The following is a 25,978-nucleotide window of genomic DNA, read 5'->3' as shown; positions in this document are numbered from 1 at the left end:
AATAAATGTAAAACTTTAATAAACAGCTTGGAACAGCAGCTGTGGCAAGCAAGCTTATTATTATGTGAAGTTCACAAATATTCTTAAGAATCATTTAACCCTTAAACCTCAGGTCTTTAGAGATCCGGAACCTCGTTCCACCCCCTGTACCTCATCTATTTTTTAGAGTTGTGCCCATGTACCGGTAGCCAGCTGGTAAGGTAGCTGTGAAGTGTGTAAATTTCACTCCCCTGGCCTCAAGAGGCACACTAGCGACTATCACTAGAGGCTGTAGCCCTTAGCCTCCTCGTTAGTGCTCCCACCTCCTATGCCGGAGACCCTGGTTCGAATTCCGCTCAGAGCGGTCGAGCAGGACCGGTTACAGTGGTACCATGACATGGATGGGAGTCAGGTTTAGGGGGGTGAGTGTAATGGTAGCCAGCTGGTAAGGTAGCTGTGCAGTGTGTAAACCTCACTCCCCTGGCCTTAAGAGGCGCACTAGTGACTGACACTAGGGGCTGTAGCCTTTAGCCTCCTCGTTAGTGTGCCCACCTACTATGCCAGAGATCCCAGTTCAAAGAGCGGTCAAGCAGGACTGGTTACACTCACAGTTCTTTAGTATTCCTCAATCATCTCTTATAAATAGTGTAAAACAAACAAAACAAAAAAATGTTTAATGGTTTAAGTAGCAAAAGTGTTTAGGGTCTCTGATCCGAGGAATGTACGAGTGTGTTTTTTTGTTTGTTTGTTTTTTTGCACTTCCATAAATTCTATTTTTTATAATTATTTCATATCTATTTAAGTTTACTATCACAGGATATTTCAAGAGAAATATCCTGTGATAGGTATTACAAGTGTATTACAAGAGAAATTAGTACTATATTCATACATATATTCAGACTTTCTGTACAACATTGAACTGTCAACAATGGTGAATTATTAGTATTTTATATGTGTGTACTCATATAGACATGTTATTTCTTACTCTAGGTGGCACTGATGTTTCAGTAATTGACTTGTTTTACATTTGACATTGCTATTTGATGATGAAACAACTACAAGTGAACTTATAGCAAGTACAACATGGAAAGTATATTTTCATTTTGGTGTACTACTGAAATAATGTAAGTTGTGCATCTATTTAGACTCAACAAATGTCTTGGAAAATACACATAAAATACACATAAGCTACACATAAGTTACACATACATTACACATGTGTAGAACATGTGTTATGTGTAGCTCAATATTTGTTTGACAGCCAGTTGCATCTCATGAAATTTCAGTGTGAAAATAATGAATCCTGTTCTTGATTTGTCCTGATTTGTTGCATTATCTCTTTAATAACTGAAAAATAAAACATCAAAATATATACAAATATATTTTATTTTATTTTATTGTTTTCTAATTGACTTGAATTGTAAAATTGTACATTATCTGGGAATTTTGTACATCCATTTTTGATAGATATACTGTAAGTGCCGGGGGCCGGTTGCACCAGCTATACGTAAGTTACAACTTAGTCTAGTTGTGGTGTAAATGGGCACAATTTACGCACTACTAAATATGAGAGTGTTGCACTATTAAACTTAGGTAGAACGTAACCCTACATATAAACTAAATATTTACGGATGCCCCCGACCAGGAGTAATGGTTGGAGTGAAAAAGCAGACTGATAATTTATGACATCAATCAGCTCATGTTTTGCGTGACAGGCTTCAATCCTTTTAACATACAGTATGATGTTAACATTTACACTCGTTTACATTTACGAGAGAGAGAGAAAAAAAAACGTACTTTTAAGCGGCTCTTCAGCATGAAACAATTCTAATGGTGCAGTTTTCAGGGTGTGTCGCCCGGTGTCAAGTTTCAACACATTCAAAATATATGAAGGATATTAAAATGAATAAATGTATTTTTCCAGTCTGTTGTATTGGTATTAATTTATCACCCCTTATTTATTTTAGATACAGTTCCTATATATTGTAATTTACACAGGGCAAATATTTATCAAATCTACTTTTATTACGTATCGTATTTTAATGGGGATATAATTTATTAAAGCTGACAGTTATGTGAGCAAACAAGGTTTGAATATCAACCGTAACAAGATCAAATTGAAATTCACGGCTTTTTAACACTTCTGTGTACAAATTTGAAGGCTGTTTATTGGATCAGTACAGGTAAACGTCATATTATGCGACTACACATTACTTTATGGAGAACTTATGACCTACTAGTTAAGTCTTGCCTTAAGAACAGGTGGTGCACCCAAATTAAGCATTGACTTAGTTACAAACTAACTAGTAGTTATTAAGCCCTTATCATAGAGACTTGGGAGTGTCAAGTTTGACATGGGCCACTGAGCCACCCAGAACACCCTAGCAACCATCTAGCAATGCCCTAGCAACTGCATTAAAACTCTCAGAACAATTAAGCAACCATATAGCAACACCTTAACATCACCCAACGCAACCTTGCATCATGACAAGTTCTGCACAAGCAAGCTCCAATCACATTAAATGTAAAAATCTAGTTATGTTTGCTTTAATTCACAATATGCTGCTCATACAGACAGAGAAGGAGAAATCATGCTGTGGACAAAAAAATAATGAACTTAGCCTGAGAAGCTCTGTCTGACACCATGCTATTATGTAGTCCTGATTATCTGCAAGACTAACCAGAGGACACAAGAATATATATCTGATGAGGGGGGAAGACAACCAACCAAACCATCCAAACTACAGCCCAGGGCACATGACATTTCCATGACATTTGCTATTGGTGTGGACAGTTGGCGCATATTTTGGTGACACTAGCAAATGTCAACCAACTAAAAAAAAAAAAAAACATTCATTGAGATGGATATGGATATTCACATACTTTTGAGACCTGAGGTATGAAGATAGGCTCTACTGATGTCTCAACTGGGCATTCACATGTTATATGATAAGTTTTAATGGAGGACAAGAACCAGAAGCTCAATCTAAAAGCCACACGGGTTAGATATGATGACAAAAACATGCCTCACGGAAATGGCTCAATTAGTCTTTTTTTCAGGCCTAAAAAGGGAGGCACAGGTCCCGTAGAGGACTTGTAAGTAGTACAGACGTCTGTTGTTATAAATAGTGACTGAAAGTCAAAGATCTGGTCTCAGAGAGGGAAAATTGGCAGCAGTAGAGGACAGCTCAAAATGGGACATTGTTAGGCCAAAAAGTGACAGCCAGGTCTTAGTGTAGTATATACACATCAAATCTAACCAAGTGGCAATTTTCATGCAAAGTATTTCATAAAAAGCATTTGGACAATTTCTGGTGTCAAACTTTGTGAAATATTTTCATAGTTAATGTTATGAACTACACCTGATAGGATAATGCATGAACTTGAAGGGAACTGACTTCATACATTCATTAAAAATCACTTTGACACAAGTTGGGTAAAAGTAATTGCAAAAATAGTTGTGGTCACACTCCAACTATTTTTGCATGTTTAAAGTCAATAACTTTGAATATGCAAAATTACTTTAGACACCTCATAACTGCAAACCATTCAGCTTTGAAGCTTGTATTTCTTTGTAATGAGCCAAGAGGTCAACCTATGACATTTACACTCACTGAGCACTTTATTAGGAACACAATTGTGGTCTTCTGCTGTTGTAGCCCATCCACTTCAAGGTTCAAAGTGTTGTGCATTCTGAGATGCTACTTGGCTCACTACAATTGTACAGAGTGGTTATCTGAGTTACTGTAGCCTTTCTGGCAGCTCGAATCAGTCTGGCCATTATCCGTTGACCTCTCTCATCAAAAAGGCATTTCCGTCCGCAGAACTGCCGCTCAGGTTAGGATGATTCTAAGGGCCCTGGACAGACAGGGGCCCCAGCAGAACCTTTTCTGAAGAGTCTTTTCCTGAATAATTTTGTGATAAATAGCCACTTCACACTGGTTACCTAAAATGAAGACTGCTCTTACTTAATAATAAAAGATGATCAAGTGTTTGGGATCCCTCTTAAGATGTTCAGTGGTTTATCCCAAAAGTGCTTTTTAAGCGCTAAATGCGCTTCCCATTTGTACAGTGCTGCGTGACTCGTGCGCATCTTCGCGCTGGACGCGCCATAGGCTTGACTGGGTCATGCTGAACAGCGCGACGCAGACAACAAAACCCAAATTAAATTGAGAATTTTCTACTTTAAAGCAGTATGGAGAATGTCAAAAATCTCAAAAGGCCAAACAGCCCTGACATATGAAACAGCACTAATGAGGTAAGATGAGAAAACATAATGTGTGCCATTACCCTAGCATCACCAACTGCAGCAACAGATATGATTTGAAAGAAATGTTATAGATTCATATTAAAACTATAAAATGGAAACGAGAGTCTACTTAGTTTTATTATAACAAAGGCAGTTTTAATTATAGATTTTAAATATTAAGGCTACTGTTTTTTCCATAACAAAATGCTACAGTTTGTTTTATAGAAACCATAGTTACACTGACCTACTCAATGATTAGCCATCCATAGTCAAACTTGTGGTAATTCTAACAAATGAAAATGTGAAATCAAGGGCTTTAAAGCCTGGACTTCATTTAATTATGGGCCAAGATATCAGATTTTCACCTAAAAATCTGTTCTATTCTAATGCTCTTGTAGGGGCATTTTTTTTCCTTCAGTTGTTTCAAGAGATTATGTAAATTATATATAAATTATGTAAAACAAAATCCAATATTTCAAATAGAAACACAGTCCCAACTCACTAAAATGACAATCAAACATTCTAAAATGTATATGTTATTTATTTAATGCATTAAGTTATTTTAGTAATCTTTTCAAACAAAAATGAGTTTTTCAGTGTCTCTTACATAATGTGCAGTCATGCTTGTGTTCACGTTTATAAATTATGCTAATGTTTATTGAAAAAAAGAAAACGATGTATGGTTTGCAATAAGACAGGGGGCCCAGAGTGCAAAGTTTTCAGGGGGCCCAAAAATACTAATGGCACCCCTGCTTTGGAACGCAGCAGAAGATGAAATTTCTCTGCATGAACTTGCGTTTCTGGTCTCTCGCGTACACGTGTGTATGAATGGAGGTAAATGGAGCACAAAGTCTAGTGTGATCACATCTTAAAACGATCGTTCACCCAGAAATGAAAATTCAGTCATCATGGCAGAATTTTCATTTTTGGGTGAATTATCACTTTAAGAAATTTGTACTTCTAAGAGAATGTCTAGATTCAGTAGCATAATAGTTTGCAGATGTCATTTGGTTTGATATTCAAACATTTTTAAGTGTTACTTAAGTATCTAAAAATGTCCAAATCTTTTTCAGGCCACTGCAGCTATGGATTTTTATATTGATTTTTCAGTGTAATGTGTTGTCTCTCAATGTTTTTCCTGTTTTGCTCCATTTTATGGATGTCTCGTACAGATCTCCTGTCTGCTCATTAGCTATAGCAGTTTCAAGGTCTTGGTGTCTATACTGAGGTCTCACCTCACTTTCTCTGCAACTGAGAGAAATGCAGAAGAGAAAAGGTGTCCAGAACAGACAACCTAGTTAGGGGCAACTAAGTGCAGGGTAATTTTTCGATCAATTGACAGAGTGCAATAGTAAGCTAGTATTTCCTTACCGGTTCCTTACTAAGTGCAGTGGGTTTGAGTGCCTGAGATAGCTTACTTTAGAGTCCATTCTGCTCAGGTGAGAACACAGCAATTTGAAATAGTCTAAAGATCACGAGAGACCTGGAGTTGGTCTGTTTGTTTATGTTATTACATCCATTTTTGTGATTTTATTTACAATACATTTGCAGAGTAGAATTTGCTTCAACAAATGAGGTGAGAACAGGTTTAGATTAAGGAGGAATAATGTTAGGGTGACCAAAAGGGGAATTATGTTGTAGTTGTCCAAAAAGAGGACACTTTGGGGGAGGGGGTGTTACTATTCATTAAATTTATTTATTACATTTAATGAATTGTAACATTAATACACATAATAATGGCCATAAAATAACATTTAATATAAATTAAAAACAAAACATTCTTGTTCCAGCTTTACAGGTTACATACAGCGGTTACACGACAAATATCTGACAGACTGGTTACTGGTACCTGATACGTAGTATATTTGATGTCTCGATATAGACAACATTTCCAGTTAAAAATGACAATGCATGGCAAGCGTGAGTCTGATGAAACATGTGTCCTATTTAATAATTTGAGTTGTGGAATCTACTTTTAAAATTGTTCTTACCATATAAAGTAAATGACATGCAACGACATAAGGTGAAATGTAATGTATGTCATCATAATTCAGTACAGCCTCAGAAATGGTGCTTGAACAAGAAGTTTCTCTTCTGTGCTAGTCTACTTTTTAGCCTCCATTTGTATGTTGCAAAATTATTATTTTGATAATAATAATAATACGGTATTCTCCAGCCAGGTCTCCTAAGCAACCAAATTGGCCCGGTTGCTAGGGAGGGTAGAGTCACATGGGATAACCTCCTCGTGGTCGCTATAATGTGGTTCTCGCTCTCGGTGGGGTGCGTGGTGAGTTGTGAGTGGATGCCGCAGAAAATAGTGTGAAGTCTCCACATGCGCTAGGTCTCTGTGGTAACGCACTCAACAAGATGCGCGGATTGATGGTCTATATCCACCTTTTCCTGAACGCAGAAGTGTTCCACGATTCGCCTGTTTTCAATTTCCAGTCTCCAGTGTTTTCACCCGCATCGGCGTATAATCTTAGCAGGTAAAGTATTACATTTGTAGAAACTGTCAAAAAAACATGTGGCTTTATAGTGCTGATACTTCACAGAGTCGAGATAACTGATGATTTTTCAGTGCCTCAGCTGAGATAACATGAAGCGATGGTCCGAGGGTAGATACGTTGATATCATTAACAATACTTTGAGTTGTTATGACAGCCAACAACAACACAAGTTGAACGTGAAATTAATTTTCATTACAAATAACACATAAATAGTTGTTGTTCTTTGTCTGGATCGCTCATTTCAGTTAGTTTTACATTGTGCTTCGCATCGTGAAACAGCAAGATTGGCTTAACCAGTGGAGTGAGTCTGGGACTGGACTATCTGTTTGGCTCACCAATGGTAGACAGGGGAAGTGTTCTGTTTGAAAACAGTTAGCAACTATGGCGCAGTAATTACACACTTTGCCTTTAAATAACGCTCAATGATGAGACTGATATGTCCAAATGATGAAAAGTAATGCAATAGGTGGTATATGTTGCAATATCACATATTTGTTACAATGACAGCAATACACCTTATTCACAGTAGCACCATCTTTTACGGGAATGACAACAAGGCTCAAGGGATTGATGCAGTCTCTTCAATGGGTTGTACAGTTCTTTAAAGCGTCTTTGTATTGTTCTGCTGATGAAACATTGAAAAAATACATTTCCAAGAAATTTTAGTAGACAAAAAACTCCAGAGAACATGAGTTGTGGACAATCAGATGTTATTTAGCAGCTTTTTGGTAGCTTTATACAGTGCGTGTCATTAAAGAGATGGGTAGTGTATCCCTCACAGCCTCGTTTTCATTCCCGTCAAAAATCAAAGATGGCGCTAATGTGAATCAGGTCTTTTTTAAGAAGTATTACGTGTCAGTTACCCCTACATAAATAATGTTAGTTGGGTCCGATGTAAGAGGTTCAATTTCATGTCCAGGACAGCCTCCTAGTGGCGTGTCAGTTTAAAATCGCGTTTCTGTCTTTTATCTATTTTGGATCTTTTTATTTGCCGTACTAAAAAAGCGTCCATAGCACCCGCACAGATGTTAGCAACGGGAAGCCATTAATTTATAGCTAACCTAACAAAATTCACGGGACCGTGGTTCCTTTGGCTTTGATTGCAATATTTTCCAGTGTGTCAGTGGTGTGAATATAACCTCAAACAACCCAGCTGTTTTTCTTCTCATGGTCAATGGGCAAATCGAAGCAGCCACTGTGAGTTAGCATTGATTTAAGCCTGAATTACATGTGATGTCTAATGGGAAATTCCACACCAAACTTTGAGATCCTCTTCCTTTTGAGGTTATCTGAGAAAGTCCCTCTTCCAAGCCCTTCAGATTGTTAAAAGCGGCGCAAACTTATTATTGGGGATTATTTAGCAGCGATATCTAATATATCAGTTCAGAGTACAACGTCATCACTAATGTGGTTGCCCAGTCGTGTCCTTACACAAAACAATACTTGCAGTACATATCGTCATATTCTGGGAACTTCAGACGAAATATGACATGTAAGTGATCGAATGAAAGTTAATATCAAGCTTTGTTCAGAACATACGTTTGAACACACCCTCCAAGGAAATATATGCTTAAACGTTAGCACCAACCCATTCGGCTGTAAGTGTACCTCGTTTTGGCTGAGTTAAAGATGAAGTGTGTTACTTCTGCGCCACTAGCGTCACTAAACGGAATTGCAAAAATAAAGACGTTTTCAAACAGATTCCAAGTAGGTGTAGCTGCAGGCTGGAGACCTCCAAATGTGGGCGTAATCTCTTAAAGAGGGTGGGGTTATACAAAAGGGGCGGGGTAACTCCAAAAGGGGGTTGCGCCAACTCCAAAAGTTTTTTTTATTATATTTAATTTTTTTAATGAATTTCAAAAATACAAAACAATTCAACACATTTTCAGACATTTGACACAAACAGTACAAATATAAATTAAAACAACATAAAATAAATAAAAACAAAACTACAGGGCATCACAAACATATATTCATTTAACAAAGATAGTTTTTTAGGGTTTTTTGTTTTTTGAAAATGTTATAGATTTAAAATAAATTTCGAGGGCTGTTTGGAAATGAACAAAGTTGGGTTTTAAATCACTCCACTTACTCCAATGAATATACAATTTTCCTAATAACAAAAACAACAATCACAAAGTTAATATCAATAACATACACTTTTCTTTTTGAAATGTCATATTCATTCGAGTGAAGTAAAACTTCTGATAGATTTAGGGCTAATTTTCAAACTCAGAAATTGTGACATTGCATGCCAAAAAGAAGATGAACAGGGACATTCAAAAAATAAATGCAAAATAGTTTATTTTTCACAATTACAAAAATAGCAATTGTAATCTATATCCAGATGAAAATACTAGTTTCATTCACAGGATATATTCTGTGAACAATTTTAAAGGATACCTCTTTAGCTTTATTTGTTTCACATTAACAATCAACAACTCCCAAAATATTTCCCCAAACAAAATAGGGAATCATATTTATCCAAACTAATTTTGATGGAGGGGTAGAAATATTAACAAAGAGAGATCTAATCATCTGATTACTGCACTTATTAATTACATCAATCTTATCCAAAAACAAATGTTTAGAAATCTTACTGCCTACAATGTTACAACAAGTGCTTTGATCTCTGAACAGAGTATTTTGACAGAAATTTAATTTATGACAATATAATATTCTTTAACTGAAATATGGCACTTAAATTTAGAACATAGTTCAAAAGAATTCAATAACTGACCAACTAATAATATACCAGACTCAAACCACTGTCTGAAAAAACAAAGATCTAGTTCGGTGTGTGTGATATACTTATTGTTCCAGATGTAAAAAGAGTGAGGTGAAAAATTATGTTTACAAATCAAACACCACGTCAAAAGGACTTGCCTGTGAACATTAGATCATTTAAGAGGTATTTTGTTAACATCAAAACTGCATTTAAGAAAAAAAAAAATGATACCACCAAGTTGTTCAAACAAATGGTTAGGGAAAATATTCCACACAGAGCAACAATTTTTAATAAAATTCTTTAGCCAATTAATCTTAAAAGTGTTATTCGAAGTTGTGAAATCCAAAACATTCAAACCACCCTGATCATGTGGATTGCATATTATGTTTTTCTTTAAGTAATGAGGCTTATTACTATTTAGTAAATGACTTTGTTACAAATAGAGCCTGGGAGATATATGCAGACCTCGACAAACCTTCAGATTTAGACAGTAAAACATGACCATAAATGGACAAATCTCTCTTTCTTTAGTACTGGCAAGAATGGGATCAAAGTTAAGAGAGGCACAAGATGTTTAATTTTACAAAGTTTTACACCGAGGGATGTGACAACCTCTTTAACAGGGATCCCTTCAGTTTCATTGAAGTCAACACTCTTAAGTGGAAATAACTCACATTTGCTAATATTTAGTTTGAGACCAGATACCTCAGAAAAATTATTTATGGTACAAATTGCCTTGCTAAACTCTGCAGCATTTTTAAGGAACAATGTGGTATCATCGGCCAGCTGACACATTTTTAATTAATTCCCAAAAATGGGGAGCCCTGTCTAATGCCCCTTGAAAGAAAACATTTACCATAAGTCCTATGAATCATTTTAACGAAGCTGCTACACTTTATGTACAGGGTTGTTATTGTCTTTCTAAAAAACTTTCCAAATGTAAAGTATTTAAGTGTTTTAAACATAAACTTGCGTTCTACTGTATCGAACGCCTTATTAAAATCAATAAACAGGATTAGGTTGTAATCACTAAGAAGCCGGTTATAATCTAGAAGATCAAGAATAAGACGAATATTGTTGCAAATATGCCTCCCTTTTCCTGACTGAGATTGATCAATAAGGGAATCCAACCCTAATTTCAGTCTGCTGGCAAAAATAAGAGAAAACAATTTGGCATCACTGTTTAATAAAATTATGGGTCTCCACCCGTCTAGTGATAGAGTATCCTTATTTGGCTTGGGTATTAAAGTAATTACCCCCTGTCTGAGAGAGGGATGTAATATTCCTTTACTTATGGATTCATTAAACATTGATAAAATAAATGGGCAGAGGGCATCTCTGAAAGTCTTATAAAATTCATTCGTAAGCCCATTATTACCAGGAGATTTGTTGTCCTTGAGTTTCTTAATATTATCAACAATTTCTTTAATACTAAGCTCTTTCTCACATATGACCTGGAAAAAAATATTACTGCCAAATACAAAGTAAAAATATTCTATTTGGTAACAGACACTTCAAGAGATTTGCCCTCACTACAAATCACCATGGTTTTACTACAGTACCCATAGTTTAAACATTGTATTTGTAGTAAAATCATAGTAACCACAAAATGAACATGGTTACTGTCATGGTTACAATACTATAGTAAAATCATGGTTACTATATGGAAACTACAGTACTGCTGTTGTAAAATTGTATCAAAACCATGATTTCTGCTATGAAAACAATGGTGACAGCAGTCATTGTTACTTCAGTCATGGCTACTACAATATTACTATAGTAAAACCCTGGTTACTATATGTCTACTACAGTTGAACTACATAAAATCATGGTTATTTCTATCAAAACTATGATTTCTGCTAAGAAAACCATGGTGACAACAGTCATTGTTACAACAATATTACTATAGTAAAACCATGGTTAATTTTCGTTAGGGTCCTTAACTAAAAAAAAAAAAAAAACGTTTAACTTAATACCTGCATCATTACGCTACATGCATCAATGTAAAGTGCATTTCAAACTCAACTCAACTGTATATTCAATGTTCAGAATCTGTACATCACTATAGAATTAATAAACTTGCTATTAAAATGAATACAAGAATGGATGTCGTAATGCGACTTGAGTACTTCAATCATACGTGGAAATCCCACATCTTCATCAACGGAGTAAGGGCAACATAACATTTGTTATGAACACCCCAAGCGCTTTAGTTCTTGTTTCATGTCTGTCCAAACTAGCACCGAGTGCCTGCTTAAAGTCGGAAGGGAGTGTGTGCAGTTTCGGGCTCACCTGCGGCTCTGTGGGCACTGCGCACTATATATCCTTGGGTGATATCAGCGTAAATAGTTTATCAAATATCGATGTATTACCACCAGTATACGGCACTCGCGTCGAGCAGTGTCTGCAAACAGTGCCTGTTTTGTAAACGTTTTTTGACCACCGCTGTTATAATTGACTGCATAAAGAAAAATATCCCAGACAGGAGACTTAAATGATGCAGGGGCTTCTATATTAAGGCTTGTTTTCTCAGCTTGCCGTTTTCAACTTCACACTAACACGTGCAGAACTGTGATGTCGTCAACTGATTTAACATACTTAAAGTTAATTGGACAACTTCTCCCTGTAGAAAGTTGACTCACGTGAAACACAGGCGGAGTGTGTCCATCTACAGAGCCATACAGGCAGGGCCGTAGCAAGGAATTCTGGGCCCCGTGACTGTATATTTACCTTACCGATTAAAAAGGAAAAAAAATACAGTTTCAAATTTGTTGTGGGCCCCCTGGAACTTTGGGCCCCTAGAATTGTTACCACCTTTCACCCCACTAGCTACGGCCCTGCATACAGGTGCATTCACGGAGGTTACAACTGCGCATGTCTATTTGGCGCTTTGTTTTCTTCGCCAAACTGATGATCCAGATGCGTTATTAAACTAGAGATGAACCGCGGAGCAAGTACCATACGTTTTTTTTTTTTTTTTTTACCAAGTACCGTTACACCCCTACAACCAACAAATGGCTTTCTTATAGCAGACTCTGCATATTAAGCCTGGAAATGAGAATATTAACAGAATTTTTAAATCGAAAAAATAAAAAAATAATTGAAAATAATAGTCTGAATTTCTGCATAAAACTGTATCATTATTTCTTATCTAGGGGTTTGCAGTATATGGCAATACTAGGTTTCTTAATCTCTTGTAATATTTGTGTTTTGTTAACCTTATTTGTGAGATCGATCTATCTCTCTCTTTCTTCAGGGCCCCAGATTGGTCAGTGTGTATGGCCTTGATCCCTTTGGAAATTATGTTGTCAGAGGTTATGGAGCCGTGCACATCCCCTTTACTCCTAAGTAATTTGCTCTGATATTGTGGTGTCATAATGTGCAAAGAGAAGCCAGCATGTTTGAGAAATGTCTAAAATGCATCGTCACACCTGTGAATGTTCTCTCGTTCCAGACACACCAAGACCATTTCTATATTTGTGCCCGAGTTCACATCAAGACTGCAGAAGTTCACAAGGTTGTCAGCAAATCAGGTCAAATTGATATCTGCTGGTGTTTCACACATGTGCACTTCTTAAATATTCACATACATGCAGCAGAATGGGGTGTAAGGCTGTCAAATTAAAATTCGAATATTCGTCAAAATATGCACATTTAAATTTTGGATGTGTGCCAAGCACTGATGTTGATTCCCATTCTTGGGCTTAAACAGATGCAGTGCAATAAATAAAACAGAACGTGGTTGTCTCAAGACACGTTTTAAAGGTTGAATTTTAAATAATGACTTTAAAGTAAAAAAATAATTCACATTTTTGTAATATTTCATTGAAAAATTCTAATTTTGTTTCTCAGCTCTGTTGACAGCTCTAGTGGGGTGTACATCTGCCTGATGCATTTTAAGTCTGTATTCATTTTAGTTGCTACAAAATTACCAGAAGTTATAGGTTTAGGTCTGGACTAAATTTCCTGTTGCTGAGATTTGATTTGTTCTCTAAATTTGATTCCCATTTTTGGTGTAATTAAGTTTTAGTACAATGTTTGACAGATTTATATGAAGAACTTTTCATATCTGAGGTCTTAAAACTCATATTTTCCTTGTCTGATAAACTTTCAATGATAGTCTCAAAATAAAACATGTTATGTCTTGTACTCAGCTGGCTGATGGGAAAGGCGTCCAGAGTTCACAGATCCCAAGGTTGTTGCCCAGAGAGAGGGAAGAGAAGGTGGGATTGCAAAAGATTTTCTTGGGCAGCTTTTATTTTACCCTTGCCTCAAACTTAATTAAATATGGCTTGGATGTAATTTGTTTAAAAAAAAACAAAACAAAATATATATATATATATATATATATATATATATATATATATATATATATATATATATATATATAGTGCTATAGTGAAGTTTTATTATTGATTCAGTTGTCGATGTTGAACATTCCATTGTTCATTTGCAGTTACGAGGGTGCAGTCATAAGGTTTTGTGACCTTACATTTCAACATAGTCACTATGGACATGAAGATGCTGGGTTATGACACTACTTCACAGAGTATTCATCTGCTACAGGACCGGCAAGAACAGAGCAGCATTATGGAACATGATCTCAATGGCAGATAAGAGGCTTACAGGCTTTGTATGCTTTTGTACGTCTTTAGAATGAGTAACCTATTCATAAACAGACATTTTGTACCATTTGATCAGTTGTGTATATTTTTAATAAACTGGTCTACTGGTTTTGTTTATATCTTGAAAAGTCAACCACCTGTGCGACTGAAATGAACTAAGCCTAAATCCCAGATATCATAAAACTCTGTTGTCATAACAGCATGTGATGTTGATGTATTTACTGAAAGCATCAAGAGACCGATCAAAAGTCATTGATACAATTTATTTTAACCAATGCAGCTACAGGTCCTTTATCACTTGCTGCGATTAAGATGGCAATAAAACATCACACTCTTCATGTGACTTTCCTACAAAACCATAACACAGAAATAAGGTACAGAAAAATATGTTACAATAGAACAGATGATAAATTATATTATACAGTTATAATGCCAACAAGTTGAGCACATATCCATAAAAAGCAGCCTGCTCCCAGTAATATGAGACAGTTTGGTAAATACACAAGACACAACAACATGGAAAAATAAAATGTGTTATGCATGTTCACAAGGTTAGTCCTCCACAATAAATGCATAATGAGTACATGGTAACAGAAGTGATACATGACAGCAAAACAAGACAAAATGAGCTAGATATTGTATGGATTCAAAAGTAAAATCATGGTAAAACTAGTCTGCATAAATGAGTACAGTGATGCTCACTAGCAGGGAGTCTTATTAAGCAGGATTTGTACCTGCTTAGACCATCATATCCATCAAAAGCGCATTTCATACATCTTAAAGCAGTCTTACCCACCCCCATTCCCCCAAAATGCCTGAGTATGCTTGCAGATTATGGACAATAAACACACCCCAGGCTCTGCTACACGGCTGCACTTGGGCAAAACGGCCACAATATTTCCAGCAGAGGTCACTAGCTCACAAAATGAGAGAACTAGAAATTGTATGCTTGCAGTAATTGAGAAAGAAAAGGCAGAAAGTGATATTTGGAGGAGAAATGAAAAAAGTTCTGCAGCAATGCATTTGAAAAGGACAAGCGATGTCACTGTGGGAGCTACGATTTCGGGGGAGATGTTGCCATGTTGTGCTTCACTGGTTAAACTAAAATAAAATGTATAGACAAGCCATACAAGTCCTCTCACAAAAGACTAGCCAAGTCATCATTCTGATATGAAAGGCGTCTAGTGTATGCCTCATTTTATGATAACGTGTGCATATCAAACCTAGGCCAAAATAAACTCATTATTTCAATGCGGTGCAATTCAATCACTTTAATTCTCGCTTTACCACACCACAGATGCTGAAACTTGACCCCTAACAAACATTAAAACCACATCCTTGTGAAAGAAAAAAAAAAAAAAAGGTGAAGATGAACAAATATCTAGAGAATAAGTCACATCTACTCACCTTTTTAATAATAACCTCTCTGAACATCCACACTCATTCTTATAACACTATAAGCATATTAGCTTTTCCATCAAAACTGAGGATTTTGTTAAAAACAGCAAGCTCTGATATATGCTTGGCTTTTATCCAAGATACATGAACAGATTGCATCAGGAAGCAGTGATTAGTGATACAGTTATAACAGTAAGATGCATTAGGACCTGATGAAGAAATATACACAATATTCTAATCCTCCCAATTCCCTTTGCTCAATTTTCCACACACATAAATAAAAAGTAACAGAAACATTTCAGACTGATACTCACTGTGACAGAACAACTCAGGCGGATGAATTCTAATCATTAGTATTGATTAGCTGTCAACTATGGAGGCGCTGTGCAAACAGTGAGCTGCACTGAATCAAAATACCCCATTCACCCAATAAACAACTTCACGAGATTGTAAAGCAGTAAAAAAACAGGCTTCGGTATAAAAGTAGAGCCATATTATGATATGCAAACCACCTCCCCATAATGCATTACAAAAGAAAAGGAAAAAGAACAACTCTCCACATCAGTGTGAAGTTCATCTTTCAATGCATCAGGTTTGAAACCATTCACACATGGTCCTAGTCCTTAGCATTCAACCAAACTGCGTGTGTGTGCGCGCCATGGGTTGATTTTTTTCCTTTGCTTGATTAGGAAATGTCTTGTGTCTTAGTGAAATTGTTTCTCATGCTAAAGAGCTAAAAGGAGATAAATCAAGAGCATGTGCAAAATTCCTGCTTAGAACATCAAAATCATATGTAACGGTCTACATAAGCATACTGTAAATACACATAGTGTATATGCGCTACGTAGAACACACAGGCTGCTTTGATTAAAAGGGTCAGCTTTATCTATTACACTGCTTTGAAAGACTAGAAATTGGTAAAATTAAGACAAAAACATACTCCTAGTTTCAAGCCTCTTATAAGAAAAGTAAGCAATCGAAAAGTAGTTAAAATTCAGGACCCCCTTTGAATGTGAGGAGAGCTCCCACACGTTTAGGATTTGTGGGGATAAAATACCACACCTAGACAGTATCGCTAATGGTTTATTTGAGAAAATTTAGAAAAGAATACCAAATCACTGTATGGTACCTATCTCAGACAGGAGAGAAGGGAATCACCTGCCAGTGTAAAAACTGTAAACACCACTGCTACTCCAAAAATTCTCAAAATAGCACACTGGTCTGGGGAACACAACAGACTTTGTTGTTTATACCGTAGGAAAAGTTATGGGAGAAAGATTTGTGTGGGTCTGGGGTAGAGGCAGCCTATATTGTTCCTCACAATAAGAAGGGGTTAGTAGCACCACCGGTTTGCGTTGCTGTGCCCGTGGTCTGCAGCCCTCCGGTCATGAGAGGCTGAGGCATGGACATGGAGGCAGGAATACCCATGCTTGGCATCATCTGGCCCACCGGCCCAAGAGGAGCCATGGGTACCATGGAGACAGGGGCAACTGGGGGTATAGAGGACAGAGGCAAGGGCTCGTTGTTTCTCTGATCCAGGCCGTCGAAGCCCTGACCAGACAAGCCCATCATGGGGCTGACTCTCATCTGGTTGAGGGTGGGTGGCTGTGGTTGGTTCACCTGGAAGGGGTTAACCTGAGCTGCAGGTGCAGCTGCTGCTCCTGGGGGGGAAAAGAAACCAAAAGAAGATACAGGTAAGCACAATGTTAAACTGAATTCGCCACAGTTAAAGGTGCACTCAGTAATTCTAATCCAATACACTTCTTGTCAAATTCTGCAAATATCTCCTCGCAGTCTGCTAAATGTCCATTCTGTAAATCTAGTATTTGTACACAGCCTGGTTCTGTAAATGGGACAAAAACAAAGTGGATCAGACCGATCCACACAACACTACTCCAGCCAATCAGCAACGGGGGGTGGCTCTTGCACGTGCACAGAATGGGGGCAGAGCGAGAGGGAAACTCATTAGAAGAGCGACAGCAAATCTGGCTGATGCGAACTTTCTAAACTCCAAGAAGGACAAACGGCTGAGAAACAGACCAAGAGAGAAAGGTCAGACAAATATAAACTAAAAAAGAAGAATTATAAGTCAAGGGCGGAGCTTCCAAAGGAGCACTGAAGGGAGGGGTGCGTTTGTTTTGGCAGTTGAGTTCGATTATCAACAGTGTTTCTCAGGAATCGCAGAGTGCACCATTAAAGGGAACTTTTCCCCAAAACATGGAGACTATATTGAGTGCGCTTACATGCGCAATCTTACTAGGGGTGTAACGGTTCTCGGTACACTACCCACGGTTCGTTAGCATAAGCACCGCAGTTCACCTCAGGTTAAATGACGCATATGGAGCTCAGCAGTGACAGAAATACTCAAACCAGCCCATCTGGCACCAACTATCATGCCACAGTCAAAATCACTGAGATCACATTTTTCCCCAAGGTCGATGTGAACATTAACTGAAGCTCCTGACCCAAGTCTGCATGATTTTATGCACTGCACTGCTGACACATGATTGACTGATTAGATAATTGCATGAATAAGTAGGTGTACAGGTGTACCTAATAAAGTGCTCAGTGAGTATATTAGGGCTGTGTTGATACAATCAAATATCGATATATCGCGATACGTTTTCCTCACAATACTGTATCAATACTTAGATCCATGTATTGTGATATATCGTGATATTTTCAGTGCAGTCAGGGATGCTTCTATGAGTTACAAAAGAGACAAACTGATCCTGCAGGATTCACGGTTTCTCTCAAGGAATTGCTGGACCTCTCTCACGCATTTGGATCTAGGGCCAGGAAAAATATTGATTTTCTACTTTAATCTCATTTGAACGATCCCAATGTCGATTCTTAAAATGCTAAGATTGCTCTTTCTTTCTATCTGCAATCCCCAACATTTAGATGTGCGTAAATTCTTCCCATTTGCTACAAAAAAAGAAGCTATTTCGACCAAACAAACAATACTGTCAAAGTCCCTGCCACAGGTCTTAAAGAGACAGTACCATTTTTGCACTTGTTCTACATATCTAAATACTTGTAAATAGTACAAATTAGGCATGTAAACAACAAACATGTAACAATATACTGTATATATGCAATTTAAAAAAAAAACTAAAATGTCACAAAAATTACGAAAAACTAAGGACAAAATAAAATTTTAAAAGTTGATATGTCCATAATTTAACAAGTTAGAAGGTCCCCTGTATAATGAATAACAGCATTAGCTGAAAGATAATTTATTTCATACTGTATGCAAGCAAAATGGAATTTATAACTGAACTATACCCAAATTAATTGAAAATTTAATTCAATTTAAAAGCGAAATCGAACCATATCATGATGTATCGCGATATATCGTATCATGAGCTGGCTGGCAATACCCAGCCCTAGAGTGTATGATGTAACCAAGACAGTAACCATGTTGATTTTGTACCTTTTTAATATAATTTTACAATAAATACCATGGTCAAACTATGGTTACTGTAAACCATGATGATTTTTAATAATGGCAAACCTGTTGATGAGTTTACCAAATAGAGTATTCTTACTTTGGATTTGGCAGTAATTTTGTTTTAGTTTTTCTGTGTATTTGAACACAGAAAATACCAAATCGTACCGAAACCGTGACTCTAAAAACGTGATACAAACTGAACCGTTACACCCCAAAATCTTTCACAGATTATGCTTAATAACCCGACAACATGTAAGGTCATGTAAATGCCTTAAATGGTGTTATTTTATCAGGTAAACGGTTTAAGCAAAACTGTGAAAGCTAGATTTTTGCCCATTACCCAGATTTGTTAGCATTCTGGTAGCTTATTCAGTGTGCACGTCTTTGTGTTTTGACGTCAAACATGGTTGCAGTTGTTTGGTTTTCATAAAGCACTGGTTTTTGATCAACTTATTATCAGCATTTTTTTGTACATGTAAACACTATAAAAAAAAAACTATGTAAAAGACATACCTCCAGCAAGGAACGGGTTGAAAACAGGAGCTGGCTGTTGTGGCTTGCTAACCAGAGAGTCCAGGTTGACAAGGGCAGCATTGGGACCCAGAAAAGACTCAGGGGTTTTTCTTGATGGGCCGCTCGGTACGTCAAACAAGTCTGAACCCATAGACAAGCTGGTCTGTGATGGCAAGGCAGAGCTCCCTCTACCATCTCCTGTGAAAATCATCATCTCTCTTTATCACGCCATGATGAAAAACAGACAACATTTTCTTGAATAGTAAACTGCGATAGTAGTAGTAGTCAGTGTGTACCTGTCAGTGCTGAGGAGCGGAGACTGTCAAACTCAGAGAGGTCCTCCCTGGAAGTACCGTTTGGTGTGGAGAAAAGATCAAAGCTGCCGGCTGAGTGAAACAAAAGAATGTGAGAGATACTTGCGTCACTCTAAATTATACATGTCTGAGATGGAGCAGGTTAGGATTAAAAATGCAGAAGTATGGAGCCAGATTTCTGCCAAAAGTAAACAAACAAATAGAACGTTTTGCAAACAAACACAATCCGCTTTGCAAAGGAAGACTCGACTCTCAAACAAGCAGAAAGCGATTTGCAAATACAAAGGGCCATTTGAGAGAAAATGAAAAGTAGTCCTGTACCACTGGCTTAACAAACAAATGCACTGTGTTTTACAAATATAAAAAATGTGTTTCATATGAGCCTACATCATATAATCTATTCTACAAATTCTACAGGATTGTCGAATAAATACAAAATTTGATGTGAACAAATACATACCACCTGTGAGTCACGTGACTTTTGGCATGGTTTTCTCAACCACATTCCTGATTTTCTCACAAATGCATCAACGATTTTCTCACAAATGGGCTGAGCCACATCCTCTTTTAAAACAGTAGATGGCGCAGTGCTGCTACATACTTTCACTCAGTTGTGTTGTTACTACATATTACAGTTGCAATCAAAACTATTCAACCCCCCTGACCAGCAATACATTCTGGTGATGTGAATTAAAACACATCAACTAAAACCTCAGTAAACAGTCAAAGTAAGTTTTTAATACACACTTGAGTGATTTTGAGAACAAGGAGTTCATTTTACCCAAATTTTCCACAAAAACTCTCCACAAATGTCATGTCAAAAATATTCAACCCCCAAAGTCAATCATTTGTGGAGCATCCTTTATCCTTAATAACAGCAAATAAATGTTTCAGGTAAGTGTTCTCAGGCTTCGGACACCTCTCTATTAGAATTTTTACACATTTCTCATGAGTAAAAGCTTCCAGCTCATTGACATTCTTTGGTTTCTGTGCTGCCACTACTTCCTTGAAATCCCAACAAATGTTTGCAATGGGATTTTAATGATGGACTGAAAGGACCATTTAGGACATTGCACGACCTATCCCTGAACCAGATTTTGGACAACTTGGATGTATCCTTGGTGTTATTGTCTTGCTGGAAAGTCCAGTGATCACAGAGATTCAATTTACACACTGACGTCATCACATTTTTCATGCCAAAATGGCCTGATACCTGAAAGAATCCATGGTGTCAGTCACATAGTCAGGATAGCCATTTCCTGCAGCCGCAAAACACCCCCATAACAGGACTGACCCACCTCCATGCTTGACTGTGGGGATGGTGTCGTTCTTGTCATCACCTTGTCATGTTACTCGACATACTGCTGACCCATGGGTCTAAAACTCATTTTCAGTTTAGTGTCATACGTCTATAAAACCTTCTTCCAGGACTCCACAGGTCTTTCCTATTACTTCTTGAATATTCAAGTCAACATTTCCCTTGGTGAAGTTTTGCTTTCTTCCACACCCCAAGAAGGTTGCTGTTGTACCATATTTAAAAAATGTATGAATGGTGCTGCCAACTTTGTCTATTGGAAATTGAAGTGCCTTGGAAATGTACTTTTAGCCATGACCTTTCTTGTGTAATGAAATAATCTCCTCTATTAGCTTTTGAGACAGCTTATTTTTAATTGCATTTTTTGCATAGAAATACATTTTTGCTTACAACGCTAAACTTAAATTTTAAAACTTAAATAAGTGCCATTGCAGACTGATGACAATTTTATTTTAAAACATTTACTCATGTAGCCTTACATATTTAAGAAACAGCTACATGCAATAGGGGTTGAATAATTATGACATGGCTGTATTTTTTAAAAAAAATCCTGCTATTTACAAATATTAGGTTATATATTCACACTATGACTGAATGTGTCACTCAACTGATATAGATGTAAAGTTTAAAAATTCTGGGTCATCAGAAAAGCTTACCTTTGTAAATCCTTACTGTCTTGGGGTGGTTGAATAATTTCAATTGCAACTGTACATGGTAAAAACAACTTATTTTCTTGTAAAATTAGATCCTTTCTGGTAATAACAAAATATGTAATGAATAACAATATTTTCTAGTAAAAAAGATATTTTTTTATTTTTTTATTTATTTATATATATATATATATATATATATATATATATATATATATATATATATATATATATATATATATACATATATTTTTTATTTATTTTATTTTTTTCCCCGATCAGGTAAAAACAAGACATTTTCTACTAATAACGAGATAAGAACGACCTACAGTAATAGTGTTTGTAGTCATCATAGCATAGTTAATTTCACTGATCTATTCACACTTTAACCTCACTTTTAACTATAAAGAAATGTTAATAGCTTTATGCCTAAGGCAGTTTCCCGGAAACATTGCAATTTATGCTTTAAAGATCACCTTACATTGTAGGCTACATTATTTTACATTACACAATGATTAGACCTGAAACCAGAAAATCAATGACTGAATAAAGTGTCTTAATATGGAGATATGTACTGTAGTTCAATACAATGCTGAGGCCTGTCGTTGTATATCTGTGTGCATCTGTTTTCAACCAAAGGAGTGGTTACTGCAGAGCCAAGTCATTTCTATTTGTATAGCACTTTTCACAACACACATTGTTTCAAAGCAGCTTTACAGAAAATTATGCTGTAACAAAAAATGAAGCTGTAATGTCTGTAATGTCTTAAAGTCTTCATTCTGCAGTTTGATAAAAAAAAAAAGACAAAAAAAAAAAAGAGCTCACTATAATGATAAAACTGAGTGTCACACTAAATGCATTTATCTCTGGCCACTTTTATACTGTAAATCCCCAAGAAGCTGAGCATCAATACTTCTGAAACCTGTTCTTCCCAAAGCCATAACTGTTTCCCTTAATAAATGTTCAATAACTTTAATATGTGTGTAGACAAGATGACATGCAATTTCCACGTTTGCCAGCATTTTCACATTATTTTCGTGTTGATGAGACAAACTCCTGGACATATTGCTGAAAGTTTTGTCTGTATTTCAGCAGCTTTGTATAAAACAGCTCCCATCAGGGCTGTCCTGTTCTACCTCCCCCACCTCCTGGAAACCGGTGCGGTCCCCCCGGAGATCGCAAGGTGCCCCGGCCCGCAAACACCACTGACGGGGACAGTATGTTTTTATCTAGTTTTTGTAGAAAAGTTCTTGTTTTTACCTGATCAGGAACAATATAAGGATAAAAAAAAAATTTTTTACTAGAAAATATTATTCATTATATATTTTGTTATTACCAGAAAGGATCTAATGTTTACTAGAAAATAAGTCGTTTTTACCATGTAATATGTAGTAATGACACAACTGAGTGAAAGTATGTAGCAGCACTGCGCCATCTACTGTTGAATAAGAGGATGTGGCTCAGCTCATTTGTGAGAAAATAAGGACTGTGGTTGAGAAAACTGTGCCAAGTCACGTGACTCACAAGTGGTATGTATTTGTTCACATTGGATTTTGTATTTATTCGCCAATCCTGTAGAATATGTAGAACAGATTGTATTTATTTGTGAAATAGGATGTAGGCTCTTATGAAACACATTTTTCATATTTGTAAAACACTGTTCACTGTTTGTTTGAGAGTCGAGTTTTCCTTTGCAATGTGGATTGTGTTTGTTTGCAAAACATTCTATTTGTTTGTTTACTTTTGGCAAATACTGGCTCTATAGCAAAGGCTTTCATTTTTAATTCAAAGACACCAAAATGAACATCAAGCCAAAAACATGAGAGCTACGTTAATTCCCCATAAAGTAAAGCTCAGATTCAACATTCTGAACTTCCAGTGAACTTACTTGTGGCAGGGGCATTAGGGCGGGTGCCAGGCATAGAGCCCCAGGGATCAGCGGCTGCAGGAGCTGGGGTCGACCCCCAGGGGTCACTGCTCTTCACAGGAGTGACTGACGAAGAGGCACTGGGAAGACCCCAGGGATCCACAGGAGCAGCTGGCTTAGGGGCTGCACCTACAAACAGGTAGGGATACAGATAAGATTGCAGACATCATAATATGTAACTGAGATGGCATGATCACCAAAATGATAAATCAATGGCCTTCAGTACATGTTAATGTTCTTAGCTAATTATTAAGAAACATTTAACTAATTTAAACTAAAACGTCATTTTTCGAAACGTAGGTTGAAACTGTCAGAACCTATGCAAGGGCTTTACCACAGGTTTCAGTGATTAATAATCAGACACAGCAATCTCTCATTTGAATTCTTATCAGTAAATTATGGAGAACAACTAAGTTATTCATCTATTAATTCCAGGTGGGACTTTTAAAAAGTGTGCTTTGCAGTATTTGTATGGTAGAATTCAATTATCATTGATGTATAACATGTATGCAATATCCCTTAAAGCACCGCTTTGAAAATAAATGCATATTTAGAGGCTTAATTTTAAATTAAGCACATTTACTACAAATAAAATTAGATTATATATATATATAATTCTATCATACAAATTAGTATAACAGGTAATACAAGTTCATCTAAGTGTGCAACATATGACTGAAGGCTGTAAAGTGACTCAATTTTAAGAAATTCTTGCTATTTCCTGTTCCAGAGGAAATAGACACCTGCCTCAGTGCTTCAGAACATGGATGACAGATTGAGAGAACTGGGATGTTAGAGGAGGAACACTTTCCAGGCTCGGTTCTCACTCTACCAGTGCAGATATCTTTGTTTTGTGCACACTGGAATGCACAACTTCCAGCTACATTACTGAGTCATCATAAAGAGCTACAGCCCAAATAATGTTATGAAAAAAAGCCTGCGGGGGGAGGGGTAGTAATCAAAGAAAAAGGGGCTTTTGGCAAGCTTGTGGTCCTATGCAGTAGAGGTGTGCATCTGTGACAGTAATTTACACATATATAATGGTGCTCATGACCAGTAAAGATTGCAGGATAGTGACATGGCTAACAGATCACTGTCCCCTCAACTCTGTTTTAAAATGTGTGTTTTTATGTAGATTCAAATCTACCCTAATTTTAAGTTGTAAAAGTGATTCAGGAATTCCGCCTATTATGAAATTGATCCCCGTGAGATAAATGTACTTTGTTGTTGTTGTTTTTTTAAGAACACAGCCTAATGTGATAAACACTGCAGGAAGCCGATACAAACTGTTGTCAATGTGCTATTCGGTTCCTGTGTAGAGACCAGCAAGCTTTTGGGGCCGGTGTGGAACAACATTTTCTGCAACAGAACGACCTTTACAGTGGTGGAAAAGTGCGTAACAGTTAGAGAATTCACACTGGCCCAGGAACACGCCCCGGAACCATGTCAGTGGTAAAGGGTTAAGGGTTTACCATAGGATTCCCAGGGGTCTGAGGTAGGGCCTGCTGCTGCAGCTCCAGCTCCCCAAGGGTCTGCCGCTTGATTGGCAGGGCCCACAAGAACTGTGTCCATCAGATCCATCAGAGAAGACTTTGGAGGCTACACACACACACACACACACACACACAAACATTAGAGATTAGAGCCCAAAGCTGCATACTACTATACAAAATAATCACATCATCTTTGGTAAAAAATAAAACAACTACAAACACTAGGTAGCCAAGTTCAGCACAAATACTCACATAAGTGAATAAGTCCGCAAGGAAAGAAAGGGGAAAAGAAGTTAATTGAAGAGATTAAAAGCCATGTTCTACCCTACCGTATTCAGGTAAAAGTAGCACAAACTAGAGCAATTCCACAGACAATATACAGATGTGACATTTGCAGTGAAAACTTGATATTTTACTTCATATATAATGTACTCTTTGCCAGTATATCAAACCATTTTTATAATCATAGACCCCTGTAGATGCGCAATTGTGCAGCCAGCTCAGCTAGGTACTTTTCTGTGTCACATTTGACACTGTCAGCAAGGTGGATCTTATTTGCTGACCGAAAAAAAAAAAAGCAACAATAAATAAATAAAGGGATATAGAGTGGAAATTACTGCATCCAAATGTGGAAAATTACTTGCCAGCATTGGTAAGAGTGGCATCTGACAACAAATCTTATAAAACCATCAGAATTAGTACTCCCTAATGCATCTTACCTTACACATTGCGTTTTACACTGTGATAAAAACATAAAAAATGAAATCATGGATGACAGCAATACTTGCCAGCATGACGACACACAAGTAAATGCATTTCTTTAACC

At 36.9% G+C, this 25,978-nt stretch overlaps 1 protein-coding gene across 3 annotated transcripts in view; it reads right to left on the bottom strand.

Moving 5' to 3' along the window:
- Positions 1-14,332: 14,332 nt before the first annotated feature.
- epn2 (epsin 2) overlaps positions 14,333-25,978 on the bottom strand; it is a 43,350-nt gene continuing 31,704 nt past the window's right edge. For 2 of the 3 annotated variants that reach the window (XM_051715693.1, XM_051715694.1), the window contains exons 5-9: positions 25,132-25,258; positions 23,621-23,788; positions 19,750-19,839; positions 19,454-19,651; positions 14,333-17,147 (exon numbers count right to left, since the gene is read on the bottom strand). In XM_051715693.1, the coding sequence (XP_051571653.1) occupies positions 16,804-17,147; positions 19,454-19,651; positions 19,750-19,839; positions 23,621-23,788; positions 25,132-25,258 (927 nt within the window). In that variant the 3' untranslated portion in view covers positions 14,333-16,803. The remainder of the gene's footprint in view (positions 17,148-19,453; positions 19,652-19,749; positions 19,840-23,620; positions 23,789-25,131; positions 25,259-25,978) is intronic. The other variant, XM_051715695.1, reaches the window with a different exon arrangement.

The sequence above is a fragment of the Myxocyprinus asiaticus genome, chromosome 14, assembly GCF_019703515.2.
Source record: "Myxocyprinus asiaticus isolate MX2 ecotype Aquarium Trade chromosome 14, UBuf_Myxa_2, whole genome shotgun sequence".
Classification (NCBI taxonomy): Eukaryota; Metazoa; Chordata; class Actinopteri; order Cypriniformes; family Catostomidae; genus Myxocyprinus; species Myxocyprinus asiaticus.
The sequence above is the reverse complement of the archived record's forward strand: the minus strand, read 5'-3'. Positions and strand labels throughout refer to the sequence as shown.